At 36.6% G+C, this 26,014-nt stretch overlaps 1 protein-coding gene and 1 long non-coding RNA gene across 2 annotated transcripts; one reads left to right on the top strand and one right to left on the bottom strand.

Annotated features, from left to right (window-relative positions):
• The first annotated feature begins 1,781 nt into the window (after positions 1–1,781).
• On the top strand, positions 1,782–3,736 carry LOC130463460 (uncharacterized). Its single transcript, XM_056832596.1, has 7 exons — positions 1,782–2,105; positions 2,203–2,546; positions 2,621–2,800; positions 2,893–2,997; positions 3,091–3,160; positions 3,261–3,359; positions 3,452–3,736. Exons 1-4 carry the CDS (start codon positions 1,782–1,784, stop codon positions 2,957–2,959), a joined length of 915 nt encoding a protein of 304 aa, XP_056688574.1. The 3' UTR covers positions 2,960–2,997; positions 3,091–3,160; positions 3,261–3,359; positions 3,452–3,736.
• Positions 3,737–21,500: 17,764 nt separating this feature from the next.
• Positions 21,501–25,227, bottom strand: LOC110775889 (uncharacterized). Its single transcript, XR_002529897.2, has 2 exons — positions 24,794–25,227; positions 21,501–21,941 (listed from the first exon to the last, which is right to left on the bottom strand). It is a non-coding gene; the product is annotated as an uncharacterized lncRNA (long non-coding RNA).
• Between the last annotated feature and the right edge of the window lie 787 nt (positions 25,228–26,014).

Here is a 26,014-nt window from a genome sequence, read left to right as displayed (position 1 = left end):
AGTATGTTGTTTCTTGCTACGATGAGATAAAGAACAATAGGCAGCGGACAACAACTATTGGTCTTGCCATGGGCCTTTCAAATAAACTACTTTTCAGAACCCTCTTGATATCGAAAATGAGAGAGGAGTACCAGACCGAATGTGGCCGAGCTTTCCGGTCTTCCCATCCTCTAAGGTGTCCTAATTATGCATAATTTTTTATTTTCCTACCTAAAATTTATAGGGATAAATCTAATAGCACAGTTTTTTAATACACTCGCATGCATCGCGTGCATATAAGACTACACTAGTGGAAAAACAATCATTTGCATCACCATATTTGCCTCGCACATTTAAACATGTGACGCAATTAACAGTTATTAGCATTAAAATTAGCAATTTGCGTCGCATAATTACTAACCAGCGACGCAAATGACTCTAATATGTTTTCAGAGTCATTTGCGTCGCAGATTAATAGTAATGCGACGCAAAATTTTACCTCAAGTGCGTCGCAGAATTAGTAAACTGCGACGCAAATGACTCTAAGAGTCATTTGCGTCGCAGTTTACTAATTCTGCGACGCACTTGAGGTAAAAAAATTTCGGATTTTTAATTTTGGTTTCCCTCCTCCATCCCGCAATTCTCTACATACTGACCTAAGCCTTCTACAATTCCCTCCTAAACCAAATTAAGCCCAAACACTGAACCTCACTGGCGCTGCACCGCCGTCGGACCTCACTGCCGTCGTTCATTGTTGTCGTCGTTCCATCTCCGGCAGGCCTGCGCCGTTCTCGTCGTTCCATCCCCGTCGTTCACTGCTGAAAAACGCAAGTCTCCCGGGTTTTTTCGTGTTGAAAACGCAGCCCAGCCACCACGGCAGCTGCTGCTTGTATCGCCGCCGACCACCTCAGCCTGTCGTTGTGACGCCGCCGACCACGCCACCGCCCACTCCGTCGGCGCCCCTGCTCAGTTCTTCCCTCCTCTCTTAGGTACGATTTAAATTGTTTTTAAATATTAAAACTTTCAATAATTAGGTTTAAATTGAGTGTTGTGGATTTTATTTAGTTGTTTACATTTAAGATTGAATTTAAATTTTGATATTAAGATTGAAAGTTTGTGGATATTATTTAGTTAAATTTAAAATGAATTTTGAGGGTGCATTTTGATTTGAATTGTGGATATTATGATTGAATTTTAGTTGTACATGCATTTGAATTGAAATTTAAGATTGAATTTTAATTGTGGATATTATTTAGTTGAATTTTAATTGGGTACATTTTAGGATTTAGGTTTTGTTGAATTTTAATTGTAGTTTTTGATGAATTGGAATATGTTATTATAATAGTTGGTTTTGTTGAATTTTAATTGTTTATTACATTTAGGATTTGTTGAATTAAAAGTTATGAAATGAAGTTTTGGGTTTGTGTAGGTTTATGAGATGGTTTGTGTAGGTTATGAAATGAATTTAGGTTATGAAATGAATTTAGGTGATACATGAAATCATGTTTTGGGTTTGCTACAAAATTTGGGTTTGTGAATTTGTGATGTGAAATGAATTGTACGTTATGGGAACTTGTTATTAGTTATGGTAGGTTTAGTTGGAAGCTATAAAGCCATGGATTTAAAATGATATGAATATCCTAGTTTATATTCAAACCTTCGACAAAATTTGGTCATATTATTTTTTCTTTAGTGGTTGAAAATGGATTGAAGTTGGATGTATGGTAGTAAACGATTTTCTACAAGGTTCTTACAAGGGATTCAAGAGTTCAGTAAGGTTGCCTTGAAACATCAATCAGAACATGGTTATAAATGGTTGCGAAAATGGCATTTTTCTAACATGTTGTTTTTTTCAAATAAAGGAACCTACCTCCTGCCGGCTATACTTGTTGATAAACTCAGAGAAAGTCTTTGTTGCCTTTGGTACTATACATCCGGAATTGACTCTTGATCACCATAACAACCTCGTTGCCGATAACGTGAAGGTGAGCGTTGATGAATTTGAGCCCGCGTATAAAGAAGCTTCAGTCCCCGTGCCTTCTCAATTTATAAAGAAACTTGGACAAGCTCTTGGTACTTTCACTCAGTGGCCAACAAATTTGGTTTCGCTTGTGACGAGTCCTGAGGTAACTTATCATTATGCATCAAATTTGACTCGAAAATATTATATCATACACTTATGTTCACTAATATGTATATGGTTATTTGAAATTCATAACTCAGGTAAATGAGCCTGCAAGAAAAGAGCCTAACGAGAAAAGGGCTACAAGCAAAGAGCCTAAAGGGAAAGAGGTAAGTGTTGAAAGTCAACGCGAGACAAAAGGGTCCAACACTAAGGCAAACAAACAATTTCTTCCCAAATTTAGCTCGCAAAAATTGGGAGTTCAGTGCAATTGTATGAAAACTATGGTTTCTAAATTAAAAGAAGGGGAGGATGTTAAGTTGCAAGCTAGTAAAAGGGCATTCAATTTTGACAACGACCGTGAACTTATTATCGCCGTTGAAGACATCAATCAACTTCTCTCGGGAGCATGGCTCAATATATCGATATTGCAAGTTCTTATACTGTGAGTTTCCTAAATTAAATTTTCTCTCCTAATTATTATATTTTCAATTGTCTTAACGTTATTGAGCTATGTAGGGCTTTATATGAGTCGTGGGATGAATTTGATCATTCTACCAATGCTTTGGGATTCATGTGCCCGGAGATGATCTCGGAAACCATGTTGTATAGTGATATAAATCGTGTTCTATTATACATGTCGCAATCCATGGCAACACTCAGTTCTAAGTCATTCATCTTATGTCCATACTTCGAAAAGTAAGAACATTTTAAATTTATTTTTCATATTATATTGTTGATTGTTGTTAATATTTTTTTTCTAATGACATAATTTTATTGTTTGTACGTAGGAGGCATTGGATACTTTTAGTTATTTGCTTGGCTAAATCTCAGGTCTACATATTTGATTCTATGTAGAAGAAGAGAAATTTGATGATTAAGAACCAATTGAACCTGTAAGTAAAGTATTTTATGAATTCTTTGCATTTACATGATACAAAAATATAATAAAGTATATAGCTATAAGTCCCCTTTTGTCAAACGTGTAGGGCTTTTCGGACTTACAAGGCACAAAATGGAAAATCTAAAGGAACTAAATTGAATTGGATTGCGGCACAGGTATAATTAGTTTAATACTTACCTAAAGATCAAGTTTTTCAAAATTACTACGTATAATTTCATATAAAATTTACTTGTGTTGTTTTTTTTAATCATGTAGTGTCCTCAACAACCGGGATCACTAGAGTGTGGCTACTACGTCATGCGTTTTATGTACGATATATTTACAAAGCATCGTGATAGTCAAGATCTTACTACGGTATGTGATATACTTTAATAAATTGAAGTAGCTCTAGGCATAACTATTGATTGTTGACCTAATTATTTATATACTTGCATGTGTATTTTTAGGATTATTCAAGAACAAAGCCTTTTTCATTCGAGGAGATTAATGAGGTTAAAGAATTTTGGGTTGATTACTTTTTGACCAATTCCGATGTAAATCTAGCTAGCTAGTTTGTTGTAATATTGGTTTGTTAGGTTCGTTATCAACATGTTGGTTGAACGATATGATATGATGGATTGCCTTTTAATGGGGTTGTAAAACTATATTTGACAGGTGCATGTATTATAATTCCCGATTATTGGGAAGTGTTATATTACAAAGGAGATTCTGTCAAAATTTTCAACTATATTCCACTATTTTTTTTATGCATGTATATATAATACTGTGATCCAGATACATGAAATATGAAGTTGTTCAATAAAAAAAATGAAAAAAAAAAGAAGAAATAAGGTCATTTGCGTCGCAGTTTAGTAAAACTGCGACACAAATGACCTTATTATTTTGAGTCATTTGCGTCGCAGTTTTACAAAACAGCGACACAAATGACTTTTTTTTTGACATCCTGGATAGTCATTTGCGTCGCAGTTTAGTAAAACAGCGACACAAATGACTTTTTCTGGATGTCAAAAAAAAAGTCATTTGCGTCGCTGTTTAGTAAAACTGCGACGCAAATGACTCAAATTTTCGTCGCACAAAAGTGCGACGCAAATGACTTTTTCATTTGCGTCGCGGCCAGTTGCGTCGCACCAATATGCGACGCAAATGGGCTTAAATGACCGACGCAAATGACTGTTTTTCCACTAGTGCTAGTTAACTAGTAGTCTGAGCCTTGTAGCCATTCCTAAATGTTACTTACAACTGTGATGACAGAGTCGTGCATCAGAGTGTAGTGTAAGTGAAATACAAAGGGGCAAAATATTCAACTGTGAATTTCTGCCTTCTCTTTTCTGTGTAGTCTCTTGGTAATCTTGTGAACTTGTGGATTATTAATTTGTCTACAATATGATATATGGCATTAAGATTTACATGTATGTCTCTCTAAATCCATTCCCATATCCTCTTTTTTCAGCCAGTTGTGCTTTATCTTGAGCTTGAATTGTGAACCTTTTCCCCCCTCTAGTTCGGTACAGGTATTATTACAGGAAGCCTTCAGGGTAGTGTAGGGGTTTATTTTTTCTCTCCCGTACATGGTTGTTTTTCCTCTACGGGTTTTATAGATTTTGAATTTCGAAGGAGTCGCCACCAAACAATATTTAAGGGTCCGGTTTGGAAAGACCTTAGTATGACTCTTTGATGGATAAGGCATTGAATCTTAGAATCCGAATGGGTGAGATTCGGGCAAAGGGAACAAATTGCTTATTTTGCGAGCTTTGCAAATACATTCGAGTGCAAGACAAGGATCGTTTTCGAATAATCCTAATCATGACGCTAGGTTGGTTGGAGCATGCATTTTAGAACATAGAAATTGCTACTTGTATGTGGTCACTTTGCTTTAAAGTTAATTAAAGGAACCTAAGGCCGATTTGTCCCAGAATTATCTATGTTAAGCGTGATGTAACCTTTTGTATGTTGTTGAATCTAGCATGTGAGGTGATGAAAGCAATAAACATGTAAAGCATCATCACAAGAAAAGTAATTATTGAAATGCGTACAAAACCACATCACCTTAAAACAGGTGAGTAAAGAATGCGGAATTGAAATTGCAAGAATAAAGGTGCGATATTGAAAGTGCGTTATTGAAATTGCGATAATGAAATTGCGGTATTGAAAGTGCGAATGAAATGCAATATTGAAAGTGCAATATTGAAAATGCGATATTGAAATTGTATTATTGTATTTGAGATTCGAACTCCAAACAACTACTTAATAATAAGTATGCCCGACACGGATTCAATTTCCTAAAAATCTCAACTTTAGATGAGTTGCTCATCATGAAGTGTCATTGAGTTTGACTATTGAAATAGGACTAGAATATTGAACTTAAATATTGAAATTGAATATTGAAATTAGAAGACTAAATTCTTAAAGTTTAAACCTTTTAATGTTGAAAAGGTCTCACCTTTAATGTGCTCCGTAACTTTGAAGTTGATTCTACTTTAAGGAAGTGATTACAAACAACCTTAAACATCATAGAATCTTGAAAATGGGACTTGTATTTGAACATAAAAGATGGATGTTCATATGTTCTAGTTTAGAAAAGGAATTTCACTTTTCATAAACATCCTTGAAATTTTGAAAAGGTTTGGATTTTGTAAAATTGCGTGATTGTTGTAAGGAATAATTTTAAGAATAAAAGCATCAACTTGAAGGAAATAATGCCCTTGGTCCAAGTATGCATTCTATGTTAAAGTCTAATAAATGCGGTTCAGTATTAATTAACAAGTTAATAATTCAGTGAGATCAAGTGAGCTGAATGCCTAGCTAGAGGCCGCTTCAGTTCAAGTGGAATTAATGATATTAATCCACAGCTTACTCTTGACTGAACCCGTAGGGTCACACAAATAGTACGTAAACGGATCAAGTATTTAATAGCATTAAATACTCCATCTATGAATATTCGGAACCGACGGATCTTGGTTTCAGTGGGAGCTAAGATCGTCACAGGCAAGAAATGAATACTCCGGAAACGATGATATTGCCGGAAACGGAAATATGGATCGTATCGGAAATATGAATATTATCCAAGTCGTAGATGTTGCCGGAAACGGAAACATGGTACGTATCGGAAAATATTATTGGAAATGGAAATATTACCAGAATCGGAAATATTGCCGGAAACGGAAATATTGTCAGAATCGGAAATATTACCGGAATCGGAAAATAATTCCGGAAACGGAAATATTAAATATTTGTTCGAAACGAAAATTAATTCCGGAATCGGAAATATTAAATATTGTTCGTATCGGAAATAGATTCCGGAAATGGAAATTTAAACGGAAGCGTATCGTACGAATTAGCATCGGACGAGGCTTGCCGGACGAAGGCCCAGCACGAAGCTGGGGCCATCGCCCAGCAAGCATGCGCGCCACAAGCCCAGCCAAGGCAGCGCCCAGGCCTACCGCACGGCAGGCCCAGCGCGCGCCAAGGGCCACGGATGCGTGGGCCGTGCTGCGCGGGGCTGCTGCTCGCACGCGCATGGGCAGCCCTTGTGGCTGCCGTGTGTGTGTGAGTTTGTGCTCATGCGTGATTCCTGAATCTACAAGAGTCAGTGTATGATTAAATTTCTATTCCTAATTGGATAAATTAATTAAATAGAATTCATGTAGGATTCTAATTTCAATTAATTCGTATCCTACTAGGATTACGATTCCTTTTCCATAACTCTATAAATAAAGGCCTAGGGGTCATAATTTATACACAAGTTTCAAAGTATTCAAAAAGTGAGTTTTTGAGAGAAAATTAAAACACACATCTTGCTCATAAAGTGCCGAAATTTTCTAGTACCTTAAGGGCGATCCTAGTTGGTCAATCTTAAGGCGGATCCGGACGTGCTGTGGACTATCTACGGAGGGACGACACTTGGAGTCCTAAAAAGACTTGTTCTTGTTCGGTTCGGGCGCAGCTAGGGAGGGCACGCAACAAAGAGTATGCATCTAAATTATGCTATATGATTATGTGTAAATAATATGTTGTCCTGGGTTAATGGTTGTTTCCGCATGATCTATGTAATGTCATATGTATCATAACCTAACAGTGGTATCACGAGCCCCTTATTATTTTCATAATCTAAATTGCATGAACATGGTTAAATATTACAAATTTGCAAGAATTAAAAGGGGTGATTAATTTTCGTAATTGTTAATTAATTGCAAATTGCGTTTATTTAATTATACGTACGCAGTTTTTCGGCAGTTTCTTCATTACTCATCCGAATTGAATGATTTTTGTGTCAATTCCGCATGTAAAAGGCATTCTAAAATTTTGACAAAAATAATATTTTTCTGCCGAACCCAGAATTCTCAAATTCGAAGCCTAACTATGACTTTTCGAAGGTTTTAGTTTTTCGAATGCAAAATTTCGTAAATTTAAGATGTTAAATTAAATATTTGCGATTCTTGTTGATAAATCTTGAATTTTTGATTGACCTACTGCATATGTTTAACAAGTTTGAATGCCTAGTCTTGTTAATTATGCAATCTAATTTGTAATTATGATTAATTTGTTGAAAATTAGAATAATTTAGAATTAATTTGATTTTCATAATTAATTGTAATTTAATTAGAAACCTATGATTAAAAACCACCATAAAAATTGTAAATTTACGATAAATTTTAAATTTTTATGACCTAGACTTGAATCCATAACAATCGGAAATCAATTGGATAATAAATTTTCGATTTTTCGCCCTAAAATTATGAAATTAATAATATTTATTAATTTGTCATTAATTTTAAATATAAATTTTAAATTTATATGCGATTCGTTCATATAACTTGCACGCACGAAGCAATGGACGCTTCGTGTTACCCTTAAGGGGTGTTGTATAATGCGGGCATGCACGAGCAAGGGAGCTCGTCGCCCGTGCGGCACGAATGCAATGAGCAAGGGCGTAGTGCACGAGCACAAGGCAGCAGCCCTGCCTTGTGTCGTGTGCCACGAGCAATGAACGAATGGGCATGGGCGAGGGGCGAGCCAAGGCAGTCGCGTGTGGGCAGCAAGCGAGCTGCGCCACAACGCGCGCTGCCTCGCACAAGAGCGCGCAGCCTCGCGCGCAGCGAGCGCAAGCTCGCGTGCCACGAGCGCTGCGCCCAGCATCACTCGCGCGCGCCAGCGAGCGATGGCTCGCGCCAGCGAGCGATGGCTCGCCCCAGCGAGCGATGGCTCGCGCGCACAGCGCGCGATGTCGCCCGCCCAGCGAGCGATGTCGCGCCCCAGCGAGCGATGTCTCACGCGCACAGCGAGCGAGCCAGCGCGCCCAGCGAGCGATGTCGCGCGCCCAGCGAGCGATCTCGCGCGCGCGCACTGCGAGCGATAGCTCGCGTGCGATGGGGCGCTGTGCGGAGGCTTGCGATAGGACAGCAGCAGCTATGCGACGAGCGCATGGGCTGCGCGCACATGGCCAGCAATGGCTGTGTGCGTACGGCCCATGGGCGTGCAACGCGTAGGGTGTTTGCGTTACGATTAGATCGTTTTGAATGTTTAATTTGAAAATTTCAGTTCACGTAATTTTAATTAATTTTAAAATTAATAATTTGAATTAATTTTTGGATTTTAATTTTGAATATTATAATTATAATAAATGGAATTTATTCTAATTATTTTACTAAAATTAAAATCATGAATTAATTTAAATACGACTGAAATTAAATTAAATTTTGGATTCAATTATAAATTGATATGAGCTTTAAATTTTAATTAAATTTGTATGTTTCCGGTTGGACTAGAAATACATTTTTATGTTTAAAATTGGTAAAGCATATGAATTTATTGGTTTAAGTGGGAGCGCTTTTTAGTCATAAACTCTTGATTAGGTCTACAAATCCTTAAGGTTAAAACAACTTGATTAGAATTAATAAGGACTGAATAATTGGTAGATTATTGGTGCCCTTGATTAATTGCTGCAAATGTTTACGTGATGCATAATGTGTTTTACTAACCAGCTATGTGGGCCATTCATGATAATGAATGGGTGAATGGTATATATTGTATATGTACTGTTTTGCAGGTTATGAAGTGACTAGTATGGCCCAAATAGGATAGAAAATATGGTCTGCGTACCATTAATTTGAATGTAATTGGTCTAAAGTACCAAAGTTATTTTTCAATTCAAATATGGTCTGCGAACCATCAAATAGTTGTAATTAGTTATAGCTTATCCTATTTGAAGAAAATGGTGCCTCCCACGGAGATTTTCAAGACGGACTTTGAAGTCAAAGCTTCAAGATGAAGTCGGGCCATACTAGATCACAAATATCTTATGCATGTTTTAAGTTATTTACTGTTTTAAATATGTCTTAAAATGCATGAGATCAAAAGCTTGATTATGTTGCATGATTAAGGATTTTAGTTCACTTAAAATCTAACCAACATAGTAAGAGCCTTAAGTTCCAAACTTAAAAATTGAGTTAAAAGGTGCCATGCCAAAATATACACTTGCTTGGATATCCTTTACATCAATCTAGTAATAGTTTTCGCTCAGCGAGGTGTTACTTATTGGTCCTAAAGGGGCAAGGTACACAAATAATTGTGAGTACATGTTAGTTTTGGTGAAACTCAACGATATAAGTAAGGAGTCCTTTTATGTCGTGGCAAATTCGATAGGTTTACCTAATAAGTTCTTAGACGTACCTATCAACCAAGAATAGTTTCTAGACTATTAGCAAAAGGCTTTTGCTTACCTAAGATGTTCTAGGATTAAGTCGACAAACTGTGCTTAGTTCTTCAATGATTTTAGGATCTTGGAATCATTTTATTCACACCTGCCGGAACACATAACTTGAATAAAATGCTTAATAAACATTGAATTATGCATGAATGCTAGAATTTAAGTTTATTAAGAGAAACTGTGAATGGTTATTTATTTGTTTATTCTTTTCAATTGTAGTTTTTAATATGGCAAACAACAATTCATTCAACATTCGATCAATTCTCGAAAAGGAGAAGTTGAACGGGAAAAACTTCCTTGACTGGCAAAGGAACTTGCAAATAGTTCTTATGCAGGAAGAAAAGGAGTATGTCCTAGATGAGGCGATGCCCGAAGCTCCTGGCGACGGGGTCACTCAGGCTGCCCTCAATCGTTGGATTGATGCCAACAAGGATGTGAAATGTCTAATGCTCGCCACCATGAGTGCGGATCTGCAGAAAACGTTCATCAACTCAGATGCTTTCACAATCATCAGTGAGTTGAAGAACATGTTCCAAGATCTGGCTCGAGTCGAAAGATTCGAGACTCATAGGCAAATTCTTGAGACCAAGCTTAAGAAAGGCGAGCCCGTAAGTCCACATGTTCTCAAAATGATTGGACTCATTGAGAATATGAGTCGGCTGGATCAGCAATTTTCTCAGGAAATGGCTATAGACACCATCCTCCATTCTCTTCATAGCGGGTATGATCAGTTCAAACTGAACTACAGTATGAATAGTCTGGACAAAACGCTCACTGAGCTTCACGGTATGCTGAAGACCGCTGAAAAGACGCTCAAAAGTGATAAGCAGGATGTGCTTATGGTGCGTGGGGGCAAGTTCAAGAAATCTGGAAAGAAGAGGAATGCTAAGAAAGGTGGCAACAAGGCCAGCCCAACTAAGCAAACTGGCGCCAAATCTGCAAAGAGGAAGGTCAGTCAACCCACTTCTGAATCCGAATGCTTCTACTGCAAGAAGAAGGGGCATTGGAAGAGAGATTGCTTGAAGCTAAAGGAAGATCAGAAGAACGGAACAGTCGTTCCATCTTCAGGTATTTTCGTTATAGACTGTATACTTGCTAATTCAACTTCTTGGGTATTAGATACAGGTTGTGGCTCACACTTATGTTCCAATCCACAGGGACTAAGAAGAAGTAGAAAGTTAAGCAAGGGTGAAGTCGACCTACGAGTAGGAAATGGAGCACGGATTGCTGCATTAGCCGTAGGAACTTACTATTTGTCGTTGCCCTCCGGGCTAGTTTTGGAACTGGAAGAATGTTTCCATGTTCCAAGTCTTACTAAAAACATCATTTCAGTTTCTTGCTTAGATGCTAAGGGATTTTCCTTTATAATAAAAGACAATAGTTGTTCGTTTTATTTTAAAGAGATGTTTTATGGATCTGCTAGATTAGTCAATGGACTTTATTTATTAGATCACGACAAACAAGTATATAACATAAATACCAAAAAGGCCAAAAAGGATGATTCAGATCTCACCTATCTGTGGCATTGTCGATTAGGCCATATAAACTTGAAACGCTTAGAAAGACTTCAAAGAGAAGGAATTCTAGAACCATTTGACTTAGAGGATTATGGTAAATGCGAATCATGTTTACTTGGCAAAATGACAAAGCAACCTTTCTCTAAAGTTGGAGAAAGAGCAAATGAACTATTGGGTTTAATCCATACAGATGTATGTGGACCAATGAGTACAAATGCTAGAGGTGGTTTCAGCTACTTTATCACTTTCACTGATGACTTCAGTAGGTATGGTTATGTCTACCTAATGAAGCATAAGTCTGAATCCTTTGACAAATTCAAGGAATTTCAGAGTGAAGTAGAGAATCAATTAGGCAAGAAGATCAAGGCACTGCGGTCTGATAGAGGCGGTGAATATCTGAGCTATGAATTTGATGACCATCTGAAAGAATGTGGAATTCTATCAGAATTGACTCCTCCTGGAACACCACAATGGAACGGTGTGTCAGAACGGAGGAACAGAACCTTGCTAGACATGGTCAGGTCAATGATGGGTCAGGCCGAACTTCCATTAGAATTTTGGGGACATGCACTAAATACAGCTGCACTCACTATAAATAGAGCTCCGTCTAAAGCTGTCGAAAAGACTCCATACGAATTATGGTTTGGAAAGCCTCCAAATGTGTCTTTTCTTAAGATTTGGGGATGTGAAGTATACGTCAAACGATTAATTTCAGACAAACTTCATCCAAAATCTGACAAATGTATCCTTGTGGGCTATCCAAAGGAAACAAAGGGGTATTACTTCTACAATACATCTGAGAACAAAGTGTTTGTTGCTCGAGATGGTGTCTTTTTGGAGAAAGATCACATTTCCAAAATGACAAGTGGGAGAAAAGTAGACCTCGAAGAAATTCGAGTCGAACAACAAACTCTAGAGAATGCTCAAGATGACATTCAGGATGAAACTCAGAGATCTTTAGAAGAATCTGGTGAGAATCATGGTCAATCTAGAAATGTTACCCCGCGTAGATCGCAAAGATATAGATCTCAACCGGAAAGGTACTTAGGTATTTTGACGAACGAGAGCTATGACGTTCTATTACTTGAAAGTGATGAACCTGCGACTTACAAGCAAGCTATGACGAGCCCTAGCTCCAAGCAATGGCAAGAAGCCATGCAATCTGAATTAGACTCCATGTCTGAAAACCAAGTATGGGATTTGGTCGATTTGCCAGATGGCTACCAAGCCATTGGAAGCAAATGGGTTTTCAAACTGAAAAAGGACAAGGATGGGAAACTTGAAGTTTTCAAAGCTAGATTGGTTGCAAAAGGTTACAGGCAAGTCCACGGTGTGGATTACGATGAAACCTTTTCACCAGTTGCAATGCTAAAGTCTATTCGAATAATGTTAGCAATCGCTGCATATTACGATTACGAAATATGGCAGATGGATGTCAAAACTGCTTTCTTAAACGGCGTTTTAACAGAAACTGTGTTTATGACACAGCCTGAAGGTTTTGAGGATCCAAAGAATGCTAAAAAGGTATGCAAGCTAAAGAAGTCAATCTACGGATTGAAGCAGGCATCCAGGAGCTGGAATATACGTTTTGATGAAGCAGTCAGTGACTTTGGTTTCATCAAGAACGCGGACGAATCTTGTGTATACAAGAAGGTCAGTGGGAGCAAAATTGCTTTCCTAGTATTATATGTCGACGACATATTGCTTATCGGAAATGACATTCCTATGTTGAACTCTGTCAAGATTTGGCTTGGGAAATGTTTTTCGATGAAGGATCTAGGAGAAGCACAGTACATATTGGGCATCAAGATTTACAGGGATAGATCTAAAAAGATGATTGGACTTAGTCAAAGCACTTATATCAATAAGGTGCTTGATAGGTTCAAGATGGCGGACTCCAAGCGAGGCTACCTACCCATGTCTCATGGAATGACTCTAAGCAAGACTCAGTGCCCAAAAACACTTGATGAGCGTAGACGAATGAATGGGATTCCATATGCATCATTGATTGGTTCAATAATGTATGCTATGATATGTACACGCCCGGATGTTGCGTACGCACTCAGTGCTACGAGCAGATACCAGTCAGACCCAGGAGAGGCGCATTGGACTGCTGCCAAGAACATTCTGAAATACCTGAAAAGGCACAAAGATGACTTCCTGGTCTATGGTGGAGATGATGAATTAATTGTTAAAGGCTATACGGACGCAAGTTTCCAAACCGACAAAGATGATTTCAGATCACAGTCTGGGTTTGTCTTCTGCCTCAACGGAGGAGCAGTAAGCTGGAAAAGTGCTAAGCAAAGCACCATTGCGGATTCTACAACTGAAGCGGAGTACATTGCTGCACATGAAGCAGCAAAGGAAGCTATATGGCTAAGGAAGTTCATAGGAGAACTTGGTGTAGTCCCCTCCATTAAAGGACCAATAGCCCTGTATTGTGATAATAACGGAGCTATTGCACAGGCAAAAGAGCCTAGACACCACCAGAGAGTCAAGCATGTACTTCGTAGATTTCACCTTCTACGAGAGTTCGTTGAAAGAAAAGAAGTCGAGATAAGCAAAATTGGAACTGATGACAACATATCAGATCCATTAACTAAACCTCTGCCGCAAGCGAAGCACAACTCGCACACTGCAGCTATGGGAATCAAGCATATTGGAGAATGGCTTTGATGTCTCTGTTTAATGTTTTAAAGTTTTAGAGTTTAAATCTTTGTAAAACATTATTGGTTAATCATTCACAATAAATGAAAGAAATTCATTTTTCCATTTAATTTGTGGTTTATTAAATGATGAGTCCCTTCAACTTGACGATATATTCAAGATAGACTGTCAGGACCAGTCCTGTGACTAAGAAATGTCTATCAAGTGAACTTGAATGTCAAAGGTTGAAAATGGTCCCTAATCGGAGTTTTCTATAAAATTGGACGCATAGAAAACGTTAGACGATTAGAATGCAAGATGACTAGTAGTTCTGTTTCTTGAACTATGTGGACATGGCAATGTCATAATCATTTGCATAGATACTTACTTTGGGAAGACTAGTATCGGACAAGACCTATGAAACTTTACTGTAAGAGATGAAAATCTGTCATGAGTAAATTTCATTAAATTATTAGACACTAAATCCTCAATACCTGAGTGATTTGAGATTACTTGTTTGAGAACTGGTTGCTTTGACGTTGACCAACCGTCGCACCGTAAAAGGAGGCTATAAAGGCAACGCTCAGGTAATCACCTATCAAACGAAGTCTAATCTCAAGATCGCAAGATTGGGATTGTCCTCCCATAAATCGGGATGAGATGCTTAAAAGTTGTACAAGGCCACTCGGAGAGCTAGAAACTGTGAAATGCATGGCCGTGCTCGGATGAATCATAGGCTATGATTATCTGTTTATTTGATCAGTTGAACTCTGAAACCGAGGAACACCTCTGGACATAATAAGGATGACAACTCTTACCTTATGTTCAAGAGCAAGCATCGAGCGACAAAGGAATTAGGAAATGCACACTTGTCCCTAAGGACAAGTGGGAGACTGAAGGAAATAATGCCCTTGGTCCAAGTATGCATTCTATGTTAAAGTCTAATAAATGCGGTTCAGTATTAATTAACAAGTTAATAATTCAGTGAGATCAAGTGAGCTGAATGCCTAGCTAGAGGCCGCTTCAGTTCAAGTGGAATTAATGATATTAATCCACAGCTTACTCTTGACTGAACCCGTAGGGTCACACAAATAGTACGTAAACGGATCAAGTATTTAATAGCATTAAATACTCCATCTATGAATATTCGGAACCGACGGATCTTGGTTTCAGTGGGAGCTAAGATCGTCACAGGCAAGAAATGAATACTCCGGAAACGATGATATTGCCGGAAACGGAAATATGGATCGTATCGGAAATATGAATATTATCCAAGTCGTAGATGTTGCCGGAAACGGAAACATGGTACGTATCGGAAAATATTATTGGAAATGGAAATATTACCAGAATCGGAAATATTGCCGGAAACGGAAATATTGTCAGAATCGGAAATATTACCGGAATCGGAAAATAATTCCGGAAACGGAAATATTAAATATTTGTTCGAAACGAAAATTAATTCCGGAATCGGAAATATTAAATATTGTTCGTATCGGAAATAGATTCCGGAAATGGAAATTTAAACGGAAGCGTATCGTACGAATTAGCATCGGACGAGGCTTGCCGGACGAAGGCCCAGCACGAAGCTGGGGCCATCGCCCAGCAAGCATGCGCGCCACAAGCCCAGCCAAGGCAGCGCCCAGGCCTACCGCACGGCAGGCCCAGCGCGCGCCAAGGGCCACGGATGCGTGGGCCGTGCTGCGCGGGGCTGCTGCTCGCACGCGCATGGGCAGCCCTTGTGGCTGCCGTGTGTGTGTGAGTTTGTGCTCATGCGTGATTCCTGAATCTACAAGAGTCAGTGTATGATTAAATTTCTATTCCTAATTGGATAAATTAATTAAATAGAATTCATGTAGGATTCTAATTTCAATTAATTCGTATCCTACTAGGATTACGATTCCTTTTCCATAACTCTATAAATAAAGGCCTAGGGGTCATAATTTATACACAAGTTTCAAAGTATTCAAAAAGTGAGTTTTTGAGAGAAAATTAAAACACACATCTTGCTCATAAAGTGCCGAAATTTTCTAGTACCTTAAGGGCGATCCTAGTTGGTCAATCTTAAGGCGGATCCGGACGTGCTGTGGACTATCTACGGAGGGACGACACTTGGAGTCCTAAAAAGACTTGTTCTTGTTCGGTTCGGGCGCAGCTAGGGAGGGCACGCAACAAAGAGTATGCATCTAAATTATGCTATATGATTATGTGTAAATAATATGTTGTCCTGGGTTAATGGTTGTTTCCGCATGATCTATGTAATGTCATATGTATCATAACCTAACACAACTTACTAATCATTTTTGAAATCAAAGCTTGAATCTTGTATGGAATTATTGAAAAGGTGCTTGGACAATCATTTGGGAAAAATTTAAGAATGAAATCTCCCCAAAGATGGCACTTTTGACATGTTTTTCCTAGTTAGTCATGAGCATGAACTCAAATGACAACATCCTTGGAATTGTATTTAGAAATGTAGAAGAGTAGAAAGCATCATAATGATTAATTAGGGATTCGGAATTACTTATTTAGGACTAGGTTAGCTTTCCGGTTAGTACTCCCAATTGCTTAAATGTTTTGGAATTATGATGGAAATTGTAGATTTGAACTTGTATTTTGTATTTGATTTTGAGAGGAAATTTCGATATTAATTACGACGATGTCTTATGAATCTGCCTCCTCAAATGCTTAGGAAATGAGGGTTTAAATAGGGGATTAAGCGGCTAAAATCCAAAAGCCACATGCGCCTGGCGCAGGCCTAGCACCTGGCGCTGGTGACGTGGCCCAGAATCCGCCAAAACAAGGACGATGACGCCGTCCTTGCTTTTGTCTTGTATTGCTGTACCTTTATACGGTTTGTACGAATTTGGCACGTAGTGTTTTCTAGGGGATTAAGGCTTGGTTTGCGTCTAAAAACAAGTCGCTTTTGAATTTTGATTTCGTGTTTGGACTCGGTTTTACGGGACGGGGCCCGGCATGCTCGGTTTCGAGGGTCGGTGCCCGAATTTGGATCGCTTTATGTCATTTTGACTGGAAAAGGCCTTGTAAAACCAATGGAGAGGTCCATTTGGTGAGGTTGTGTTTGGATTTTGAAATTGATTTTTGAAAATTGAATTTTGTACCGAGTTCCGTAATGGGAACGGGCTCGGGAATTAGACTTTGGATTTTGGATTTTGAAATTGATTTTTGAAAATTGAATTTTGTACCGAGTTTGGTAATGGGAACGGGCTCGGGAATTGGACTTTGGACTTTGGATTTTGGATTTTGGATTTTGGATTTTGGAGTACATTTTAGTAATTGGGACTTCCGCATGGAGTTGCATCAACCACCTAGCAAGGATAATAGTATCGTCATCATCCCATTAGGGGAGAAACAAATTAGGTGTCTACGGGTAGTGAAATATATCGAGGAATATAACAACAACAACAGAGAGGGTTTTTCTTGGTCGTTGTCTGTTTAAGATTTCATGTACTCACTCATTATCTATAGCCTTTCTAGTATGGATCAATCACTTTTGCACATAATTGGCATTACTTTCTGTTGCTATGGTTTGGTAACCATACTTATTTGGACTTGATGGCCTGTAACTCTACATTCATTCATCAATATGCTGCCTAATTATTTCATTTTATTTTACTCGGTTTGAATTTTTGGTGTTCATGTCTCGTCTCATGTCAAATTCTGAAGTAACTACTTCTCTCATTGCAATTTGTTAGGTTTAACTTTTTCTTATCTATATTTCTCCCGAGTTTTCGACTCCAGACATGATATATCTGTTGTGTTGGCAGGTCTTCCATTTTTTCAGGTGAAAAGAAAAAGCAAGAGAGATTGGCAACAATTTTACAGGTTTACCATTTTTCACAACAATTTTACATTATTTTCAAGGTAAGGCATATTCTAACAAATGTTTTCTCAATTTGTAGGAGAAAGAACAATGAATCCGTAGACTCAATCATCGTTATCGCAATTAGAATCTAACAACAGTAATCATCTCGTAGAGTCTACCACTCAACAACCAAAGAAAAAAAGACAAGGTAGAAATACGGCAAGATATCAAGGCATAACTAATACATACTACACACAACCTTGCTTGTTTTGTTTATATTCTTTTGTTTTTTCAGGTCCCTTTCGAGGTCCAAGCAGAGCACTTAAATATAAAAAGTTGAGAAGTGTGCAACCAGGAAGGTCAAAGTACGTATTCCATCAGCTTTGGGAGCTATTGTGGGAGATCAGACAACTTATGACGGAGCTGATAGGGTACATTTGTATCAGGTTATAATTTAAAATTGTTTCATGGTATCTCTAATTGTATGTCTCTCAGACTCTCACCAAGTCACCATTCACTATTCTCATTAACTTCAACTTTTGCTCATGGTTTCTACTAAGAATTGTAGTATGTTTATTAGATTTGTTAAAAGAGGCAAGGAATGCTGTAATTTACTTAGAAAGCGTATGTGAAGAGCTGTAGACTGTGGTGGTTAGGATCTTAGTAAAAAAAAAATTACTGAGTGTGAAGAGCTAGTTGATTTAAAAGGGTTTCAGATTTTTGCTAGATTTTGAAGAATGTAGTGCAAGGCCGGTGAGGTGGTTTTTTGAAGTGTTTCAGACCAAGTTTCGGTAACATGAGTATGGGTGTTAGCTTTCTCAGCCCGAAACATGTTTACGTTTGCACTGTATATAAGTGTGATGCTTACTTTTGGACCTAAAATTGATAAGTAACTTCCAAGATGGGTTACTTCTTCTGACCCCTGTATTTTACTGTTGAAAATCAAATCCTAGTGACTGTTATGTTAGTATTCTGCCAATATTGTGTATTCGGCTATTAACTATGAATCGTTTGCAGGAAATTGAAGAAGCCATTTCAAGATTGCCATCAGCATTTGCTGGCCGGGTTTTTGCTCTCACTGAATGGATATGAATCATATGACGGTGTTGTTAAATCTTTAACCTTCTCTTTTGATATTAGCATGTAATAGATATAGATTAGTTAATTGTTCCTTGTATTATCATATTGATTCAAAGGCGTGTTCCCTTATACAGTTGTTTGTTGCCATATACAATTACTTGTTGCCATATAATCTATGTTTTTGTGTTGCCTCAACCGGAATTTTTTTTATTAAATAGAAAATAGAACAAAGAGGGCAACATTATCAAGTTTCCCTGTTTGGTTTTGAACAAACAAGGCAAACACAATTGCCCTATTTAAGCTATTTTAGAGGGCAAAAAGTAACCAAAAAGTGCGAGATATCAGTTGCCTTCCTTGTTTTCAACCAAAGAAGGCGAAAAATATTTTAGGGTGAAAAATTAGAGTTATCTTGGAAAGCTAATAGGACGAATCTAACAGGGCGAGTTAAGGGCGATTAATGTATCGCCCTTAAAAGTTAAAAGGACAAATTTTTTATCAAAGAGGGCGACTTTTTTCACCCTCTTTGATCTTCTATGTTGTAGTGATATCTCATAATCTAATCATTAGATTGAGTTAATTTAAGTTGGAAGTGAAAGCTTGGTTCAATAGCTTTCCAACGCATGGTTATAAGCTCATTTTGAATGAGAAACGAGTGAATTATAACTATTTTACGATGAGCGGTCCAGAAGCAGGGGAGGTTCGGCCGAACCTGTTAAAGGTTCGACCAAACCTGTGAGAAGTTCGGCCGAACCTTTTGATGGTTCGACCATAGTCAGTAGCTTGTAGATTTTAGAGGTTCGGCCAAACTTTGGATAGGTTCGGCCAAACATGACCTTGGTTCGTCCAAACCTGTTATTGGTTCCACCGAACCCTGCGGGTGAACTATTTTCTTCTCCGCAAGCTTCAATCGACGTGATCTTTTCTTGTCTAGTAGATTGTTTTGATGCTAATACTATAAATACCAAATGTAATGAGATTTTCAGTATTAAGAGAGAGAAAGACAAGTGAGGTTGAAGCCCTATATCTAAGCATACATAAGATTCTCTCTTCTTTACCTTTGAGAATTCCACTTTGTAATCCTTTCTCCATTGAATAGTAATACAAGCTCAAAAACCTCCCCCATGGTGGATGTAGCTCATTGAAGAGTGAACTACCTTAAATATTTGTGTATGTTTTATTTTCTTTATTTATGTTCTTTTCATCATTATTTCAACATCAAATTGTCATACAAATCAACATTCAAGCCCACAAAAATCTTTCACTCATAACAACCTACAGTAGATGTATGTATTTGTCATGTGCAATTTTTCAAAATGGTGCCCTCAATTCTTTACTTTAATCAAAATTCCAATTTTTATTAAACGCAAAACCTAAGTATAATCCATTAATCTACCTCTATAAAAAAAACCAAAATTTCAAACATGTTATGAAAATAGAGAGAAACAGAGAAAAAGGAAGAGTGAAACCGACGGTTATGATCTTATTTCAATCGACAAAATATACACATACATATATTATATAGGATAAGGATGTCAGGGATATAATGGGCATCTACAATACAATATATTAATAACACTCCCCCTTGGATGTCCATTATCTAAAACAATACAATGGCTCTATAATGTACATGAAATGATGCCTCGTTAAAAACCTTACTAAAAAAACCCTGTGTGATAAAAACTTAGTGAATGAAAAGAGTACAACACTCATCATAATACGCTTGGGATGTTGCCTCATTAATAATCTTACCAGGAAAACCCAATGGGACAAAACCATGGTTAAGGGAAAAAGAGTGCAACGCGTATTTTCTCCCCAGATGAATACATCACTTGAGATCTTGTAGTTCAATGAATCTAATATTGTTGATAACTTTTCAAATATAGCAACACGAGGCTCCTTAAAAATTGATTCTCCACAATTTGACTTGAATTTTCAAATGATTCACTTGTATGCACTAGGTGAGTATTTATATCACCAAACTTTTGAAAACAATACCTGAAATAAATATATTTTCTTGTACATAATATTACAAAATGTATCTTTTCATATTGGACATTTATGAACCTTCTTCTGGAGGTTAGAAATAGTAGTAATCATCAATAAAATTTCTCTGGTCATACATTCATGGCAATGCATGATAAATAACAATATCATCGTCCAACTTAAGGTATAATATAACTAAATAATCATGTAATTTATTGTTCTTCAGGACCATAAAATAAAACTCAATGTAAGGACATTACATACTCTTATCATCTCTATTCTATAAGCCAGCTCCTGAGGGCTTTTTAGTAAAGTAACTTTTCGTGTCCCCCAAGCAATTTACAATAATACCCTTCCTAGTTTCACCCAACGCCCAAAAACGTGAATTAGCCCCATTAATTGTACTGTTTACTGCCGAAAGAAAAAAAATATTATATATGACAATTACTAGTTTACTACAATTAGGGTTGATTGACATTTTAAATCAGGAAAGAAGCAAAAAAAATCAGCGGCCCTCAATAAAATAGGCAAAATGTCAGACGTAAAAAAGGGAAACTGCGAACAATTATTGTACTTAATATCACCACAAATCACGCAGCTAAACAGCATGGTAAAAAGTCAAAATTTAAAAAGGAAAATTGTGAACAATTACTTAGAAAAGCAAATATCACGCCAGCAATGAATCAACATGGACAAAAGTAAAAAATTTTAAAAAGGAATTACAGCCAAAATCACGCTAATTAAGCAAAACATTAAAGATAAAAAAAAAAGGAAATTCACACCAAAATGCAGCTACTTATTATAAATTTACAATTATAAAAATTCACAAATTTTTGTGTTAGCAAAGTCACAAAATTACAACGAAATTTTCCAATACTAAAATTGACAAATTTGTCAATGAGCTCAAAATGGAAAACCTAAAACTGACGCCAGTAGAATATTTCAGCGAAAACTAAAACACACAAACATCAACAGAAACTCCATCACGGTTTCTCCTCCTAAGATTGCGGTCGCGCCGATTCAAGTAAGTACATTCTTTGCCCTGAATCCATAGAAATCAATTTGTGGTTTCAAGGAATAAGGGAAAAAAGTTATGAAAAAAAATTACCTGACTTGCCTTTGAAAAAATTAACCTTCGACTACGATTTCTTCTGTTCCATTATCTGATGTTTGTTTCTTTTCTGATCAGGTACATAGAACTATTATTTGTCAATAAATTAAACAAGATCACATTGCATATAAATATGTGGACTAAAACACTTGAGTCGAATTTTATGCAGGTTTAATAGGTTGTCATTGCTTTGGAGGTAATAATTTTCATAAACAAAGTTATGTTAACTGTCACGCCTTAAACAACAAATGTAATATGCATACTTTTATTGACTTTTATTCTTTGTTATAGATTGTATTTTTATGTCATTATACGAATAACTTATTAGAGGAAAAAATTAACATCAGTAGGCTGAAACCACTGAATAAGAAGATGCAATCAGTAGTACAATAAAAAAAATAGTCTAGCATGTCATATGACTTGATGACCATAAATCAACAAGGTAAGAAACCCTTGCAAATCGAATGCGCAATAAGCGCACAATGACATTGACATACTAGAAATTTACGCACCCACATACAATAAGTCAATAACCAATACAATAAGAATCATCAAGATTAGTATGTAAATGTGGCGTGCGATTAGGTGATAAAAGAAAATCATGGTACTCCGTAATAAATATAGTCTGTAACAAATAAGGTTATACAAAAGATCTAATAAAATTAAATTAGACTACATGAAAAAGAGTTAGACAAAAATAATAAAAAGTTCAGAAAATAAGTGAAGTGTATACAAAATTACAAAGTAATACATGCAATAGGCATGAAACAAGATGAACAAGCCCACGAACGTTGTTCCAAATCGAAACCCACGAAGGCACAAAAACTAAACATTGTATTTAGGTTGGACATGTTTGTTTCATGGAAAATAGTGATTCTTAAGTTGCTCATTCAGGTGTTAGACTACAACCCTACAACCCTACCATTTAAGAGACATCACATGTTCATGAAAACATGCGAAGATGGGTACAAGATTGATTAGTGGTGTTTGAAAGACCATCATATTGGTAACTTGGTTAATGATATATGCAATGGGTCTAAAACTGTACTTGAATGTCGTTTCTCATACTAATCAGAACTCAGAAGTTTATAACTACTTCGTATTAAAATAACATTGAGTTCATTTTAGTTCAAAAAAAAAAAGGTGTGTTCACTGTTCAATATACACATCTCAGAAATCATAACTATTCATAAAATTGGGTTCGTGTCTCATTCGGGTCATACTTATCAAAACTATTAAAATTAACGGTTTTTTCATGAAATGCCCCTAAGGTTTAACGAAATGCACCAAATACACCTGCGTGTTTCAAATTACATATTATACCCCTATTTAAACTTATTGTGCACCAAATACCCTTCTTACTAACGGAAGTCTAACGACGTTAGTCATTAGTGCTAATTAACTTATTTAACCCCCTAATTAAACCTAATCGAACATGATTATTTATGGAAATTAGAATGACATTGAAGCTGATAGCTCTATCCTCTGATCCTCTCTTATTTCCCAGGAGAGGCGGCCGCACAACCACTCTGATAGCTCTATCCACCACCAAGCCCACAGAGAAGCTGCACCACCTCCATCACAAAAATCCGCACCGGCTCCACTGTCAAAGTGCACAGCACCACCTCCATCATCAAATTCCCGCACCGCCGGCCTCCAACCTCAAAGCGCACACCGCCTCCACCACTACAACTCCTTCTCTCTCTCCCAAGTCCGAATGAAGTCCCACATCCACCACCAAAACCACCAACGACTGCCCCAATAACGAGAATTACTCTATCCTCTCCATTCCCCCATCCTTGCTCTCCTCTCATCCTCTTCTCTCTCCTCTTCAATTCGCAACTCAAACTCCCAAATTTTCGATTAAATTCATGCAACCCCAACTCCATTGAAGAAGCAACGAAGCTTAAAAATCGTTTTCAGAAACCCAACTCCATTGAAGAAGCAACGAAGCTCTCGATTAAATTCATATTTTCGAACCCAGAATTTTCCTCTTTTCCTCTCCCCTTCCCTGATTTTCGAACCCAGAAGTTACATTAATCGGATCAAAACATAAAGAAATCAATTCTGAATTTAGGGTTTGGCAAATCAAATTGGGGATTTTAGCACGAATTGTGGAGCTAATTGATGAGATAATTGAGTGAAGTAGAAGCATTATTGCTCGATTAATTTTATCACAAGTTTGATTTAAATTGGGCAAATTTCGAACCCAGATTTTCGAGAAGTTTGATTGAATTTTGAGTGAGCTTTTTTGTGGTTGCTAAATCTTTAGGTTTGTTATGTATTAATCAGGTTTATTTGGAAGTTAATTGTTAATAATTAAGATAAATAGGTAAATTAGCACTAATGACTAACGGCGTTAGACTTCCGTTAGTAAGAAGGGTATTTGGTGCACAATAAGTTTAAATAGGGGTATAATATGTAATTTGAAACACGCGGGTGTATTTGATGCATTTCGTTAAACCTCAAGGGTATTTCATGAAAAAACCGTAAAATTAAGTATCAAAAAAGTTCCAGAAAATACGATGAATAACCAAAAACAGGATTTTCCTCTACTAAGATTCAAAGCATTATCTCGAAAATTTATAAATTCCACTTTAACCAAAAAAATCGAAAACTTGGCAACATGATTCAGAGACAATCACCGGCATGCAAGCCCAAGAAATGCAATATCAACAAATTTATTAAATTTTAAGTCTTAAAAATAATTAAACCACAAATCTCCACTGAGCTCACTTTTTCAATCAAAGAAATGGGTAATACACAAATTGACATTCATCTTCTAATTGGGAAAAAGAACAATTTAATGTGTGAAAAGGAAAAAAAGTAGTACAATTCAACACCACCGCCAACATCTCGCCGAAACGGCGGCAGAACCTTAATAATTTGTTAAAAACAACTAAGAAAAACAAAGAGGTATACCTGGGCTTCCCAATTTCTCTTTCAAATTCCAGATCTGCTGCAAATCCCCCACTATAATCAACAGAAAATCCTTCACTTTGATGGGGGACGCAAAATAAAATGGTTATTGTATTGGTTGCCGGCGATGATTTCTCAGCAAGGGGAGGAGAGAGGGTAAAAGAAATTTTGGAGGAGAGAGATTGAGAACCTGGATGAAACGAGGTTGAGAACTACTGAACTAGCTACTCTGGTAGTACAGTAAAAATTACCCCCAGAAAGATGAAAAATATAGATGTATAAATTTTCAACTCTTTTTAAAGGAAAATATCTCAATTTTTCAAAATAAAGAGTATAGCAAACTTGCGTTAAAAAAAAAAAAAGTATAAGCAAATCATATTTATTACTTTTTTTTTTGAGGGAATCATATTTATTACTTATACACTCATGATGTAGGAAAAAAAAAGGTAAGCTATTCATATATGTTCAGAAACATTAAGGCTAACAATTTAAATCTAAAATAAGTTTTGATAGTTTTAATAAATTTATATTTTGTATAAGATAAATTCAAATATAAAAAAAAAACAATAAGTGAATATCAAGTGAATAGAACACACCCTTACTCCGTATAAGATTATTAAAATTCATTTTTTTTAATTAAAATTTAAGTAACGAGAAAAAATGATATTATAAAAATATTCAAACTCCAACCTAAAGTATATATCGACATGTGCAAATTGTTAACTTAGGGACAAAATTAAATTTATTCATCTACATAACTTATTTTTATGTGATATTCATATATTGTGTATTTCATATTATGTAATTCTATTTTTATTTTGTAATACTTTTACAGGATCACAAAGTACCATGACGCAAGTACATTGCAAGCAAAATAAGCAAGTCAAAAAATATTACATTAATTTATGGATTTTTTTTCATTTAACACCTTAAAAAAACTAGCTTTTGTAATGTAACACCTTACTTATCTTTTATTGTTTTTAAACACCTTAAAAAACAAAAAAATTTAGAAATCAACACCACTTGACAATTTTTTTTAGAAAAAACATTAGTTTTTAACTATGCTAAAGTTCCCAAGGCATGATATGGTGGTAAACAACTCCTTCTACCATCAAATTATGCTTTGGAAGTTATAGCATGATTAAAAATCAACGTTTTTTTCTTATGGAAATCGTTAAACGGTGTTGATTTATAAATTTTTAGATTTTTAAAGTGTTTAAATAT

This window comes from Spinacia oleracea, chromosome 1 (assembly GCF_020520425.1).
Source record: "Spinacia oleracea cultivar Varoflay chromosome 1, BTI_SOV_V1, whole genome shotgun sequence".
Lineage (NCBI taxonomy): Eukaryota > Viridiplantae > Streptophyta > Magnoliopsida > Caryophyllales > Amaranthaceae > Spinacia > Spinacia oleracea.
Note: the sequence above shows the minus strand (reverse complement) of the source record. Positions and strands in the feature narration are given on the sequence as shown.

What these genes read in the sequence shown, in the direction of transcription:
- LOC130463460 (XM_056832596.1), top strand. Translation starts at nt 1,782, where the DNA reads ATGGTTATAAATGGTTGCGAAAATGGCATTTTTCTAACATGTTGTTTT. An exon ending in CGCTTGTGACGAGTCCTGAG is followed by an intron (nt 2,106 to 2,202) that starts GTAACTTATCAT and finishes TTCATAACTCAG; the next exon opens with GTAAATGAGCCTGCAAGAAA. An exon ending in ATATTGCAAGTTCTTATACT is followed by an intron (nt 2,547 to 2,620) that starts GTGAGTTTCCTA and finishes TGAGCTATGTAG; the next exon opens with GGCTTTATATGAGTCGTGGG.